A 14,965-nucleotide genomic window follows, 5' to 3' on the forward strand; every position below is an offset into this window, starting at 1 on the left:
ATCAGAGGCCCGGCTGCTGACGCATCAGCTGTTCCTACAGGCAGAGGCTTGAAGCTGAGCAGCAGCAGAGAGAGTAGCAGACAGACGCCCCCTTCAGGACCAACAGTGTAACTGCAGCTCTGAGGGAGGCTGCTGATTGGATGGTTCTCTGACATGTGACCTCTCTAATTAAGAAGCAAAAGATAAGTTAGGAAAGATATATACATGATAAAATAGACTAGGATCAAAAACAGTTTACATATTAACAGTTGTTCACAGGTGAGTGGAGGGAGAAGTGGTTTATAAACTGTACATAGTGCATCAGAAACTAAATAAATAGTTTATTGTACACTGTGGTGTACTGCGGTGTACTGCTCCTATCAGAAGTGTTTATTATAGAGTCTGACAGCAGCAGGAAGGAAAGACCTTCTGTATCTCTCCTCCACACACCGAGGGTGGAGCAGTCTGAAGCTGCTCTGCAGGGCTGACAGGGGGTCCTGCAGGGGGTGGACTCATTGTCCAGCATGGAGGTCAGTTTTGTCAGGACCCTCCAGAGTGTCGTCTCATAAGTCCACCACCATCTCCTTGGCTTTCCCTACGTACTTAACATAACTCTAATACGTGTTAATTAAACACAGTACATGTAACAGTTCCACATTAATGTCTCTGTTCCTCCCTCAGCCAACTGAGACAGACTAAAGCCTGACACGCTCCATGAGAACAGAGAAACCTGTTCATGTTCCTGAGATGGCAAGAACCAGAACCAGAACCAGTTAGTTTGGGCCCGGACTTTTCATACTTCATAAGACACGTGTGCAGAACTCCTCATACCGCTTTCCCACTGACTCACACACACAGGCTTTGAAGGAACAGGGAGAACCTATAATGTGAAGCTGACCTTTGACCTTTTCCATGAACTGTCAAATGTTATTACATCATTTCCTTGTTTGTCACTGACGATGTGAAGTTAATCAGAATTCCTTTATTTATAAAAAGAAAGAGAAACTCTTTGTTACGGACATACAAGTTTACATTTACATTTACTTTCAATCAGCATGGGGACTATACACTGTCCTGGCCTCAAAAAGCTGGAGACCCCCTAACCCTGATCCAACTGGTCCTCAGTTTGGCTGATTTCAGCTCTCAGACTTTATTGATCAGCACAGTGTGAACACATCAGAGGATGAACCCTGAATCTTTACCACAGGTTTCAGATTATTGATACATTCTGACATGTACAAACATAAAAACAAGGAATTAACCAGAGTTTAAACCACAGTTTAAACCAGGCTGGACGCCTGTTTAATTCTGCTCTAAGTTTGGAGGTCTTTGGAGACAGACTCAGGTTTTGGAACCAGCCCCTGGAGGCTGCAGGAGGAACTGCAGGTTCCTCTGGATGCTGCTGGGTCTGATCAGTGTGTGTCTGTGTGTGTGTTCAGGCAGGTCATGTGATGTAACCAGCCTCTCAGGTTTAGCTTCCTTGCTGCTGGTTTACCATCAGTCATCTGAGAGCAGCTGGAAAGTCCGGACTCTTTCACTTCCTGTTCAGGCAGCAGCCAATCAGAAGCCCGGCTGCTGACGCATCAGCTGTTCCTACAGGCAGAGGCTTGAAGCTGAGCAGCAGCAGAGTGCAGCAGACAGACGCCCCCTTCAGGACCAACAGTGTAACTGCAGCTCTGAGAGGCTGCTGATTATTAGGATTATAAATATCTACGAGTGTCAGGAAGAAGGTCAAAGGTCAGAGCACCATGTTCACTGTGTAAACTCCATGAAGACTGATAAATGTCTGAGAGCAGCTGGACAGGTGACACTGGACATCACTCAGTGTTTACATGATCGGCCAATCAGAGAGCAGCTGATGACTCATCAGTTACCAGGTGAAGCTGGTTGAACATCAGCAGAGATGTGAAGAAACGCTGTGAAACGGCTGCAGTGACTCAGTCTGAAAGTCAGACGACCAGAGCCTGACAACACGCTGCAGCTACATGCTAACAGAGCCTGACAACACGCTGCTGCTACATGCTAACAGAGCCTGACAACACGCTGCAGCTACATGCTAACAGAGCCTGATAACACGCTGCAGCTACATGCTAACAGAGCCTGATAACACGCTGCAGCTACATGCTAACAGAGCCTGATAACACGCTGCAGCTACATGCTAACAGAGCCTGATAACACGCTGCAGCTACATGCTAACAGAGCCTGATAACACGCTGCTGCTACATGCTAACAGAGCCTGATAACACGCTGCAGCTACATGCTAACAGAGCCTGGTTAACACGCTGCAGCTACATGCTAACAGAGCCTGATCAACACGCTGCAGCTACATGCTAACAGAGCCTGATCAACACGCTGCAGCTACATGCTAACAGAGCCTGGTTAACAAGCTGCAGCCATGACGACAAGAACCACAACACCCTGACAGCTCGGGGTCTGGTGACCCGTTCCCTTATCACCACACTGCTGCTACATGCTAACAGAGCCTGATCACCACGCTGCTGCTACATGCTAACAGAGCCTGATTAACACACTGCTGCTACATGCTAACAGAGCCTGATCACCACGCTGCTGCTACATGCTAACAGAGCCTGATCACCACGCTGCTGCTACATGCTAACAGAGCCTGATAACACGCTGCTGCTACATGCTAACAGAGCCTGATCAACATGCTGCTGCTACATGCTAACAGAGCCTGCACACCTGGGCTGTAGGAGGGAAGGTCAGACGTGTTGGTGCATGTCAACAGTCAGTAAAACACCGCTGCTCATCAGGCTGCTACACCGTAGCTACAACATGTTAGCGTTACAGCAACAGCTGGGTTCTTGTTCCAGCTCCACAACAAACCTCTGACAGCAGTCAGTCAGTTATTTGCTCTTTAAAGAGTTTATGCCTCTGTTGGACAAACAGCTGAATCAGCTGATCAGCTGTTTGTAACAGTTTAATCTGTGACATCATGTTTTACTGATTTTCTTCTGGGTCAATAAAAACAGTTCAAAGTTATGAATCAAAACAGAAAATAAATCCTGAACCAGGCTCAGCCAATCAGAACCAGTGCTGCTGATGACTCAGCAGGCGTCAGGAGACGACTGTCAGTGCACGACCGAGCAGAACAATGGAGGAGCTGAGGCGCCCCCTGCTGGAGGCCTGGGGTATTACACCACAGTCCTGAACAGAGCAGTCACAGCGAGCGAGTTAACACACAATAACACAATAACACAATAACACATGAACAGAGCAGAGTCACAGCGAGCGAGTTAACACAAAATAACACAATAACACAATAACACATGAACAGAGCGGAGTCACAGCGAGCGAGTTAACACAAAATAACACAATAACACATGAACAGAGCAGAGTCACAGCGAGCGAGTTAACACAAAATAACACAATAACACAATAACACATGAACAGAGCAGAGTGACAGCGAGTGAGTTAACACACAATAACACAATAACACAAAATAACACATGAACAGAGCAGAGTCACAGTGAGTGAGTTAACACACAATAACACAATAACACATGCAGAGTCTTCTCACAGGAAATCATTTAATATCTAATGAAGGTCAAACCTCCTGCTCTGTCATTGGAAGATTTACAGTAACATGACGGAGTTTCAAGTAAAATCTGCTCTCTGGCTCCGCCCACGTCGACAAACACCTGTGTCATTGATGTAACAATCATAACTGGTCAAACCTCATTACACCACAACTGAGGGAATAATAAAGCTGATCTTCATCATCATCATCATCATCATCCTCATCCTCATCATCATCATCATCATCATCATCATCATCATCATCATCATCATCATCATCATCAGTGAGGGGCTGTGACCTTCAGTCAGGTCAGGTGCAGACAGGTGAGCTGCAGAGGACGAGTCAGTCTGGTCATGAAGTCTCTGTCTCCTCGACTGAACCGCCTAAGGTCTGGAACAAACAAACAAACACTCCGAACCTCTGTGTGTGTCTGTGTGTGTGAGACAGTGTGTCTGTGTCAGACTGTGTTGTTGTTACCATCCGATCTCTGCCTGCAGTGTGTCCTGCAGGTGAGGCAGAGCGGCCGACACACAGCGTCACTGCTGCACCAACACAACAGGAAGTGGAGCAGAGCGTCCTCAGCGTCTCTCACCTACCAGAGACACAGGGTAAGTCTGTGGACAGCCGACACTTCAGAGACACACCAGGGACCACTGACCGAGCTCTGTCCCCGAGGGACCACTCTGAGGTGACCTTTGACCCTGAGAACCCTCTGAAGCCCCTCCCACTGACAATCAGCCAATCCCAGCAGAGGACGGACCAGAGCACCTGAGACCCAGACGTGAGCCTCCCCCGTCCCATCGTCAATCACCAGCCTGATCAATACATCACAAACATGACATCATGATGACATCATCACCCGACACAGCATGGATCAATAACTGATTTGATTTTAAGGTCATGTGTTCCTACTTTGCTCTGGACTGAAAGACGGACGAGGACGAAGGACACCGAGGGCTGCAACAAGACTGAGAGAGAGACAGGGAGGGGGGGGGGGGGGAGACAGAGGGAGAGACAGAGGGGGGAGGGAGAAAGAGAGAGAGAGAGAGAGAGAGAGGGGAGGGGGGGAGAGAGAGAGAGAGAGAGAGAGAGAGAGAGAGGAGGGGGAGAGAGACGGAGGGGAGGGGGAGAGAGAGAGGGGAGGGGCAGAGGGAGAGAGAGAGGGGAGGGGGGGGGGAGAGAGAGAGGGGGGGAGAGAGGGAGAGACAGAGGGGGGAGGGAGAGAGAGGAATAAATAACTTTATTTAAATCTAATCCTAATCTACAACTTTACTGTCTTCTGTTCACTGTGTACAGTGTGTTGTCTACAGTGTGTTGTGTAGTGTGTTGTGTACCTGTGTGTGTTGTGTACAGTGTGTTGTGTACCTGTGTGTTGTGTACAGTGTGTGTTGTGTACCTGTGTGTACAGTGTGTGTTGTGTACCTGAGTGTGTGTACAGTGTGTGTTGTGTACAGTGTGTGTTGTGTACAGTGTGTTGTGTACAGTGTGTGTTGTGTACAGTGTGTGTTGTGTACAGTGTGTGTTGTGTACAGTGTGTGTACAGTGTGTGTTGTGTACAGTGTGTGTACAGTGTGTGTTGTGTACAGTGTGTTGTGTACAGTGTGTGTTGTGTACCTGTGTGTGTTGTGTACAGTGTGTGTACAGTGTGTGTTGTGTACCTGAGTGTGTGTACAGTGTGTGTTGTGTACAGTGTGTGTTGTGTACAGTGTGTTGTGTACAGTGTGTGTTGTGTACAGTGTGTGTTGTGTACAGTGTGTGTTGTGTACAGTGTGTGTACAGTGTGTGTTGTGTACAGTGTGTTGTGTACAGTGTGTGTTGTGTACAGTGTGTGTTGTGTACAGTGTGTGTACAGTGTGTGTTGTGTACAGTGTGTTGTGTACAGTGTGTGTTGTGTACCTGTGTGTACAGTGTGTTGTGTACCTTTGTGTACACACTGCCACACAGTGAGCAGCTCCACTGCAGCTGCAGGAACAGGAAACACACCACGTGACCTTTGACCTGACCCACAATGCACCTCTGCTCTGTGTCTAGAGCCCACTGAGCCAGATGCATCATGGGAACAGGAGGACGGACAGATCTGCAACAAACACACAAAGAGTTAAAACCAGCAGGACCAATGGAAGTTAGTGATGAGTGTTACCTGGTGTCTCCCAGTGACATCACCGTTATGGAGCTGACAGGTAAATATGAGCAGTACACACTGCCTGCCCTGAAACACACACAGGACAGTAGATCAGTACACACACACACACAAACACACACAGAGGACAGTAGATCAGTACACACACACACACAAACACACACAGAGGACAGTAGATCAGAATAAACACAGAGGACAGATCAGAATAAACACACACAGAGGACAGTAGATCAGTACACACACACACACAAACACACACAGAGGACAGTAGATCAGTACACACACACACACACAAACACACACAGAGGACAGTAGATCAGAATAAACACAGAGGACAGATCAGAATAAACACACACAGAGGACAGTAGATCAGTACACACACACACACAAACACACACAGAGGACAGTAGATCAGTACACACACACACACACACAAACACACACAGAGGACATTAGATCAGAATAAACACAGAGGACAGATCAGAATAAACACACACAGAGGACAGTAGATCAGTACACACACACACAGACACACACACTGTACCTGGACATCCTCCTTTGGAAAGCAGACAGCAGTAATGTGTTGCCTGGTAACAGGCCAGGTGGGTAGGGGGTGTGGCTTAGGTCCAGGTACACCTGGAGGCTCCTCCCACTTTGATCACACAGTGTGAGACGCACTCCTGAACACACAACAAACACACAAACAGAAGTTTACAAATGAAGCTGATGTTAGAGCTGTTTGTGTTTTAACACATGTTCACCTGTGTGTGTGTGTCCAGAGTCCGTGGTCCTGTCACTCAGGCTGATCCTCTCAGACACCAGACCCTGGAAACACACCAGGTCTGACCTGAAGACACACAGACCAATATTTATTACACACAGACACACACAGACACACAGACCAATATTTATTACACACAGACACACACAGACACACACAGACACAGACAGACACAGACAGACACAGATAGACACACAGACCAATATTTATTACACACAGACACACACAGATACACACACACAGACACAGACAGACACAGACAGACAGACACACACAGACACACACAGACACACAGACCAATATTTATTACACACAGACACACACAGACACACACAGATACACACACACAGACACACACACACACACACAGACACACACAGACACACAGGTGTCTTGGTTCGAGAAGTGGGGACAGAGACTGCTACAAACAGGCCAAGTACAGGTTTAGCAAGGAGGTGAGAAGTGCTAAATCACTGTACTCTGAGAAAATCCAGCAGCAGTTCTCTGCTAACGACTCTGCCTCTGTGTGGAAAGGACTGAGGCAGATCACCAACTACAAGCCCAAAGCCCCCCACTCAGCTGACGACCTGCAATTAGCTAACAGTCTGAACGAGTTCTACTGCCGCTTTGATGGACTATCAGCCAGCCCTGACACCTCTCCACACACCTCTCCACACCCCATCAACACGGACATCCACATCAAAGATACCCCATCAGAGTCCTCCTTGCCCCCCTCCTCCTCCCCCTCAGCTGCCCTCTCAATCCTGGAGGAGGATGTTAACAGGCTGTTCAGGAGACTGAACCCCCGCAAGGCTCCTGGACCTGATGGTGTGTCCCCCTCCTCCCTAAGACACTGTGCAGACGAGCTGACTCCAGTGCTCACAGACATCTTTAACACCTCTCTGGAGTCATGCCATGTGCCAGCCTGCTTCAAATCCTCCACCATTGTTCCAGTTCCCAAGAAACCAAGGATCACTGGTCTTAATGACTACAGACCTGTGGCACTGACGTCTGTAGCCATGAAGTCCTTTGAGCGCCTGGTACTGTCCCACCTCAAGACCATCACAGCCCCCCTCCTGGACCCCCTGCAGTTCGCCTACAGAGCCAACAGATCTGTGGACGATGCTGTCAACCTGGCCCTTCACTACATCCTGCAGCATCTGGACTCCCCGGGAACCTATGCTAGGATCCTGTTTGTGGACTTCAGCTCTGCTTTCAACACAATCTGCCCAGCTCTCCTCCAAGACAAGCTGTCCCTGCTGCATGTTCCAGACTCCATCTGCCGGTGGATCACTGACTTCCTGACAGACAGGAGACAGCATGTGAGGCTGGGGACGAATGTCTCGGAAACAAGGACCATCAGCACCGGTACCCCCCAAGGCTGTGTACTTTCCCCTCTGCTCTTCTCCCTGTACACCAACTGCTGCACCTCCAGCCACCAGTCTGTCAAGCTGATTAAGTTTGCTGACGACACCACCCTCATTGGACTCATCTCAGACGGGGATGAGTCTGGACAGGATGGAGGTGGACCGTCTGGTGTCCTGGTGTGCTGACAACAACCTGGAGCTGAATGCCCAGAAGACAGTGGAGATGACGGTAGACTTTCGGAAAGTGCCAGCTCCATCACCCCCCCTCACCCTGACAGACACCTCCATCTCCACAGTGGACTCTTTCCGCTTCCTGGGTACCACCATCACCCAGGACCTCAAGTGGGAGCTCACCATCAGCTCCCTCATCAAAAAGGCCCAGCAGAGGATGTACTTCCTGCAGCAGCTGAGGAAACTCAAGGTGCCAGCCAGGATGATGGTTCAGTTCTACACGGCCATCATTGAGTCCATCCTCACCTCCTCCATCACAGTGTGGTACGCTGGGGCCACGGCCAGGGACAGGCACAGACTGCGCTCTGCTGAGAAGGTGATCGGCTGCAGCCTGCCATCTATCGAGGACCTGTACGTCTCCAGGACTCTGAGGCGTGCAGGTCAGATCACAGCTGACCCTTCTCACCCTGGACACGGACTCTTTGAGCCACTCCCCTCAGGCAGGAGGTTACGGTCCATTCGGACCAGAACCTCACGCCACAAGAACAGCTTCTTCCCCTCTGCTGTTGGACTGTTGAACTGTAATTAATGCACTGCTCTGCACTGTCTTCAGAAGGTCACTTTAGTATAGTCACTGCACAATGATGACTATTTGCACTGTTTACTCCATCTTGCACTACTTGCACACGAGTACCACCTCACCGATCCATGTGGTACCTGTTACATTATTACATTATTACACTGTTCCATTCGATCATATAAGGGTCTATGTTTACCATTTCATCCGCACAGTATTTTATGTTCTGTTCATTGTATGTCTGTTACACCATGTCTGTCATGTAAATTTAGCCTTACTTTAGTTTATTTACTTAATTTTATCTTAGTTTTTATCTTATTGCATGTTAATTATTATATGTTCTTTGTATGCACCAATCACTAAGGCAAATTCCTAGTAATGTGAACCCCCTTCACTTACATGGCAATAAACATGATTCTGATTCTGATTCTGATTCTGATTCTGATCATTTTTCTGTAAACATGTTGTTGGACTCACTGCAAAGGGTTAGGGTTAGTGTGTGCGTACAGCCCACATGTGCACACACACAGTCACAATGCTTCAGTAACCAGTGTCACACAGATGTTGACTATGAGTAAAGGACGCCGACTGAGACCAAGCATGGGAGACGATTACCCACAATCCCCCAGTGAGACTGAGCTGTACCTGTGTGACTGTTCACACACAGTAGTACTGTAAGACCTGCTCCTTCATCAAGCTTTGTAATCAGATTACCTGCAGGCCAAAACCTCAGAGACAGAGAGGACTGAGGGCGAGAGAGCCTGAGGAGACAGAGACAATGAGGACGTCAGTGAGGACATGTCAGTAACACACTGTGTGTCATGGACACAGAAACTGGTGTGTGTGTGTGTGTGTGTGTGGTACCTGTCTGCAGGGGTGCAGCCTCAGGGGGCGTGTCAGAGTGTGGAACCTCCAACCAGATCTGACCTGTAGGGTGGAGTCAGTGTGGAGGTCAACACCGCTCCTCCCCGAGACCTGACAGCCAATCAGAAGACCGGGGTCCTGTGGAGACAGGGACGGATCGGCTCAGAGGACGGAGACACCTGCCACAGCTACAGGTGAGGGTTTAGCCCCGCCCCCTGTGACATCATCAGAGCGGTACCTGAGTGTCAGCAGCAGTGAGTCTGTACAGACAGCCGGGCTGGAGGACAGGAAACCACCGAGCTGACCCACCACAGAACATCAGCACCACCTGCACACACAGACCACATGACCAGTCACAGGTGCATCATGGGAACCACTGTGTGTCTCTTACCTTGTCCTCCCCCTGTCTGTCTGTCTCTCTGTCCATCATTGGTCTGTTTTTTGGGTCCTGTCCCCAGCTGACCACAGGACCAATGACTGCAGCTCTCACTGAGAAGCACAGGATAAGCCCCGCCCCCTCCACGTGTGATCCCGCCCCCACATTCCTCCAGGTCACGCCCTCCTTCTGCTCCACCCTGATCACTATGGAGACACAGGGCCGGGCTCCGTCACCCCGAGGGCATGTTGTCGTGGACACAGAGTCAGGTTCCTCTCTTCTTCTCTTCCTCCAGGCAGTCTCTTCTTCTGCTGTGTCTTTCCTCGCTGTGACGTCACTCTCTGATGACTCCGCCTTCTGCCTCAGGTGTGTTACCATGGCAACAGAAGGACTGAGGATGTGAACATGGTCCAGAGAAAACTGTAAATAAACCCTGTTGAAAACACACAAGTTTAAAGTCTTGTATTTGTCGTGACATTAGGTGTGTGTGTCTGTGTGCGTGTGTGTGTGTGTGTGCGTGTGTGTACCTGGAGTGTTTCTTTGTGATGAACTTCTCCTGGTCCAGGTGTTGGTAGGAAGGGAAGTCAGATTTAAGGAATCTCTCCATCACCATCGTGAACTGCAGGACACACACCAGACAGCCTGAAACACACACAGACACACACACACACACAGGGACAGACACACACACAGTAGATGAACAGTCATAAAATCCTCCTGGACTCAGGCACTGTCTTGACTCTGAGACAGATTTTATTAAACGTACCGATCCAGGCGGTGTTAGAGGGGGGCATCTGACCGCCATCATCCTCCTCACTGGTTTCCGTGGCGATGCAGGCCACAGCTCCTGTACCGTCTCTGAGCTGCAGGCTGTGTTTGAGCTCAGACGTCTGAGATGGAAGCTCCAACACTCCCACCAACAGCAGGGGGCGCTGTCTGAGGGAGGACACAGTGAGTCAGACTGATCCTCAGGTCAGACATTGGCGAGGGTTTACTCCGCACATTGTACCTGAGACTGTCCCCAGTCTGTGGGTCAGAGGACAGAGTCTTGCAGGACCAGGACAGGGCCGAGTTGAGCTGGGATCTAGTCATACTGGGTCCATCAGGGGGCAGCAGAGAGCTCAGTGAGACCGAGGACCAGCAGTCCAACTGCAGAGACTGACAGAGCTCCGAAACACTGACATACTGATGGACAGCAGGGTCCACGCTGTACTGCAGAGACACGGAGACACTAAGACACTGCAGAGACACTACGTGGACGTCTCAGGGTCCAGACTGTCTACCTGTGTCAGAGGACAGCTGTGAGGCTCATCCAGCATCTCTGAATAGATGTCCCTGCGTCCTCGTCCTTGTTGTCTCCACAAAGACTCCATAAGCTTCCAGGACAACACACACACACACTGCTGCTGCAGCACGCCGAGGACCAGGCTGAGACAGAGACAGAGGGACACCTAAGGACACGCTGGCTCCAGACAATCACCATGCTGACATGGACGGACATGGAGCTCACCTGTGTGACAGCTGTGAGCTCAGGTGACACGCCCACAGGTACTCAGACACGCCCACGTTTTTCTGCAGCAGTAACCGTGGCAACACTCCATCACCTGGGCAGTGGGCGGCGGGCGGAGCTCCCCCCACTCGACTGAAGGCCGTGACCTTCAAGCTGGAGCGCAGACAGGTGCAAAGCATGCTGGGAGGGAAGTCAGGACAGGGCCGATACAGGAAGTGAACATGGTGCAGCTGTAGAGAGACCAATCAATCAAAACACGGGGTGATAACAGACATGTCATGGGTTAATGCTCTCTGACTGTCCTGATGATGTCATAATGTCTGTCCAATCACAGACTCACCTCCACTCCGTCTCCCACCCTCAGTCTCCTCCTCACAGGCGGCTGATAGGACAGACACAGGCCCACCTTCCCATCAATCACGTAGAGCCCCGCCCCCTCGCTCACCACCTCGGTCACCGTGCCCTATCAGAACGAGGCGCAGGTAAACAGCCTGACCTCTGACTGGCTGCTTGTCTGTGAGTCAGTGACCTCACCTGGTAACTGATGACTCTGGACCGTTTCATCCTCACAGCTGATTGGACGGCCTCAGGCTCCGCCCTCTCACAGACCTCCTCATGCTGTGACATCAGAGGCGTGTCCAGCTGTGTGTGTGTGTCTGCCACAGGTGTGTGTTCCTGTGTGTAGTTGTTGTGTAATTCAGAGCGCTCAGTCACACACAGGATGTTGTTTCCTCTCCAGCCTCGCAGGACACACACACGCAGATCCGTCACACACACACTCTGTCCAACACACACACACTGAGACCACCACAACCTGCTGCTGTCCTGCAGAGAGACACCTCATCATCTACTGTTGTCATGGAAACCCTCATGTGTGTGAACTGTACAGTGTTTCCTACCTTTATGAGGACAGGAAGTGAGTGTGAGCCGTCCGTCAGTGTGAAACAGAAGAACGTTGTTCCTGCTACGACCAGCAGAGGGCAGACGGAACCCACCCGTCCACACACAGACACCCGCTGTCCTCTGACCCTGAGATGGACAGGCATGTCAGACAGATCATGAATGCTGACAGAGGTCAGAGGTCATGTGACCCACCTGTTGTGCAGTAACGCTGCGGCCTCTCTGACTCCCACTGCCCCGCTAAGCCCCGCCCCCTCTCCACCACCAACAGCCACCACCTGCTCAGGACCAGGACACAGCAGGACAGGAGAACCAATCAGCTCCACGTAGCCTGCAGGTCCGTCCACATCCTGCACTACGGGATTGTGGGGGATGTAGTTCCAGTGAGGGAGGAAGACGGGACGATTCATCCAGAGAGGAGAAGGAGACAGACACTGCAGGGACAGACAGGTGGGACACAGGTGGTCAGGTAAACTGTCCAAAGGCCAGACTTCTGTCTGTGTGTCCATCTAATGCTTGACACAGTCCTCCATCTGTCTGCTTTAATGGAACCAGGATGGAGGAAGAACTACAGAGGGTGGAGGAAGAACCACAGGGGTGGAGGAAGAACCACAGAGGGTGGAGGAAGAACCACAGAGGGTGGAGGATGAACCACAGGGGTGGAGGAAGAACCACAGAGGACTACAGAGGACTACAGAGGACGGAGGAAGAACTACAGAGGGTGGAGGAAGAACTACAGAGGACGGAGGAAGAACCACAGAGGGTGGAGGAAGAACCACAGGGGTGGAGGAAGAACTACAGAGGACTACAGAGGACTACAGAGGACGGAGGAAGAACTACAGAGGGTGGAGGAAGAACTACAGAGGACGGAGGAAGAACTACAGAGGGTGGAGGAAGAACCACAGAGGGTGGAGGAAGGACTACAGGGGGTGGAGGAAGGACTACAGGGGGTGGAGGAAGGACTACAGGGGGTGGAGGAAGAACCACAGAGGGTGGAGGATGGTGGGTGTCTCCCCTGACTCACCTCACACCTGACGCTCCCGCTGCCGTCCGTCAGCCTCCACTCTCCACCACGCCCTGCTCTCAGGCAGCCAATCAGCAGCAGGTTGACCCGGGGCAGGGCGTGCTGCCCGGGCAGAGACAGCTCCGCCTCCCTCGCCCATGCTCGCTGCTGATTGGTGCTCCAGGACAGGTTACTAACACAGGCCAGGTGCTGCTGGGAGACGAGCTCGGAGACAGACAGCAGCCTGTGGACAGAGACAGGGACACATGGGAAGACGGGTCTGCTGCGTGTCCATGTCACATGATCTCTGATGGTGATGATGTCAGCAGGCCTGACACACACCTGTAGCTGACAGGTAAACTGTGTGTGACACACATCTTCTCCTGGATCCTCTGCACCACACACACACTGAGCTGACACACACTGTGCTCACCGCACACACCTGCAACACAACAAGTCATCATCATCACCATCATCATCCTCATCATCATCATCATCATCATCATCATCGCGTCTGGACTTGTAGAGTTTTCTAGAAGACGTTTTGCTGCTCATCCAAGCAGCTTCATCAGTTCTAACTGTTTGGTGGGAAACATGGTTTATATGTGGTTACAGACCTCAGCACAGGAGAGCCACCTCCTCAGGACAAGACTCAGCTGTTCACCTCCACCTCAGAGACAGAGGACACTCCTTTGAGGACAACAACGTTCACATTTTAGACAGGGAGGAAAGGTGGTATGAAAGAGGAGTCAAGGAAGCATCTATGTTAAGCTGGAAAAACCTTCCCTTAACAGAGGTGGTGGCCTCAGACATCATCTTTCTACCACATACAATGCAGTGATTCCATCCATTCCCAGGAAGTTTGCACAGACTCACAGTAAGAACAAAGGGCTGTCCACCAGTCCCCCTCCGGCAGTTTCATAGTCGTTAGCCAGTCGTTAGACACACCTGGCCCAGTCAGCCAGAACATCACAGGTAAGTATGGAAACATTTAGTGCTATTGTTTGTAAGTTTTTAAGTTTTACCCAGACCCACCCACACAGGTCTGTAACCACATATAAACCATGTTTCCCCACCAAACAGTTAGAACTGATGAAGCTGCTTGGATGAGCAGCGAAACGTCTTCTAGAAAACTCTACAAGTCCAGACGCCTTGCTTCAATCTGCTCTACGTATGATGACCTGGATGACTGAGAATCTTCATCAACACATCATCATCCTCATAATCATCATCAGCATCATCATCAGCATCATCATCAGCATCATCATCATCATCATCAGCATCATCATCATCAGCATCATCATCATCATCAGCATCATCATCAGCATCATCCTCATCATCATCAGCATCATCAGCATCATCATCATCATCAGCATCATCATCATCATCAGCATCATCATCAGCATCATCATCATCATCCTCATCATCCTCATAATCATCATCAGCATCATCATCAGCATCATCATCATCATCATCCTCATCATCATCATCATCATCATCATCATCATCATGTCTCTGTATGTGGGAGGAAGCTGTGGAACGATGACGTAACGATCATGTGACAGAGGTGCTGGTGTTTACAGACTGATTAAATGTGCAACATGCAGAATCAATACTAATATTAATATAATACTGATGTGTCTGATTGGCCGACTCACCTGTCACTGATTGATCAGCTGTCAGAGGGGCGGGGCCACATGTCAGAGCACTCAGGTGTTGACTGATGAAGGTGAAGATGTTCTTCAACCACGCAGACTCC

General features: G+C 50.3%; 1 protein-coding gene across 4 annotated transcripts in view; it reads right to left on the minus strand.

Annotated features, from left to right (window-relative positions):
* Nucleotides 1-3,505: 3,505 nt before the first annotated feature.
* The window catches only part of ctc1 (CTS telomere maintenance complex component 1), a 13,636-nt gene continuing 2,176 nt past the window's right edge, over nucleotides 3,506-14,965 (minus strand). The window contains exons 2-25 of one of the 4 annotated variants that reach the window (XM_028398959.1): nucleotides 14,865-14,964; nucleotides 13,549-13,648; nucleotides 13,228-13,450; nucleotides 12,399-12,637; nucleotides 12,203-12,332; nucleotides 11,838-12,128; nucleotides 11,644-11,766; nucleotides 11,304-11,533; nucleotides 11,077-11,221; nucleotides 10,803-11,005; nucleotides 10,560-10,729; nucleotides 10,321-10,435; nucleotides 9,809-10,184; nucleotides 9,656-9,745; nucleotides 9,418-9,555; nucleotides 9,268-9,314; nucleotides 6,419-6,504; nucleotides 6,202-6,337; nucleotides 5,658-5,726; nucleotides 5,414-5,594; nucleotides 4,430-4,485; nucleotides 4,176-4,332; nucleotides 3,995-4,109; nucleotides 3,506-3,907 (exon numbers count right to left, since the gene is read on the minus strand). In XM_028398959.1, coding sequence (XP_028254760.1) covers nucleotides 3,822-3,907; nucleotides 3,995-4,109; nucleotides 4,176-4,332; nucleotides 4,430-4,485; nucleotides 5,414-5,594; nucleotides 5,658-5,726; nucleotides 6,202-6,337; nucleotides 6,419-6,504; nucleotides 9,268-9,314; nucleotides 9,418-9,555; nucleotides 9,656-9,745; nucleotides 9,809-10,184; nucleotides 10,321-10,435; nucleotides 10,560-10,729; nucleotides 10,803-11,005; nucleotides 11,077-11,221; nucleotides 11,304-11,533; nucleotides 11,644-11,766; nucleotides 11,838-12,128; nucleotides 12,203-12,332; nucleotides 12,399-12,637; nucleotides 13,228-13,450; nucleotides 13,549-13,648; nucleotides 14,865-14,964 — 3,606 coding nt within the window. In that variant the 3' untranslated portion in view covers nucleotides 3,506-3,821. Of the gene's footprint in view, nucleotides 3,908-3,994; nucleotides 4,110-4,175; nucleotides 4,333-4,429; nucleotides 4,486-5,413; nucleotides 5,595-5,657; nucleotides 5,727-6,201; nucleotides 6,338-6,418; nucleotides 6,505-9,267; nucleotides 9,315-9,417; nucleotides 9,556-9,655; nucleotides 9,746-9,808; nucleotides 10,227-10,320; nucleotides 10,436-10,559; nucleotides 10,730-10,802; nucleotides 11,006-11,076; nucleotides 11,222-11,303; nucleotides 11,534-11,643; nucleotides 11,767-11,837; nucleotides 12,129-12,202; nucleotides 12,333-12,398; nucleotides 12,638-13,227; nucleotides 13,451-13,548; nucleotides 13,649-14,864; nucleotide 14,965 lie in introns of all 4 variants that reach the window. The other 3 variants (XM_028398958.1, XM_028398957.1, XM_028398960.1) reach the window with 3 other exon arrangements.

This window comes from Parambassis ranga, unplaced genomic scaffold, assembly GCF_900634625.1.
Source record: "Parambassis ranga unplaced genomic scaffold, fParRan2.1 scaffold_70_arrow_ctg1, whole genome shotgun sequence".
NCBI lineage: Eukaryota > Metazoa > Chordata > Actinopteri > Ambassidae > Parambassis > Parambassis ranga.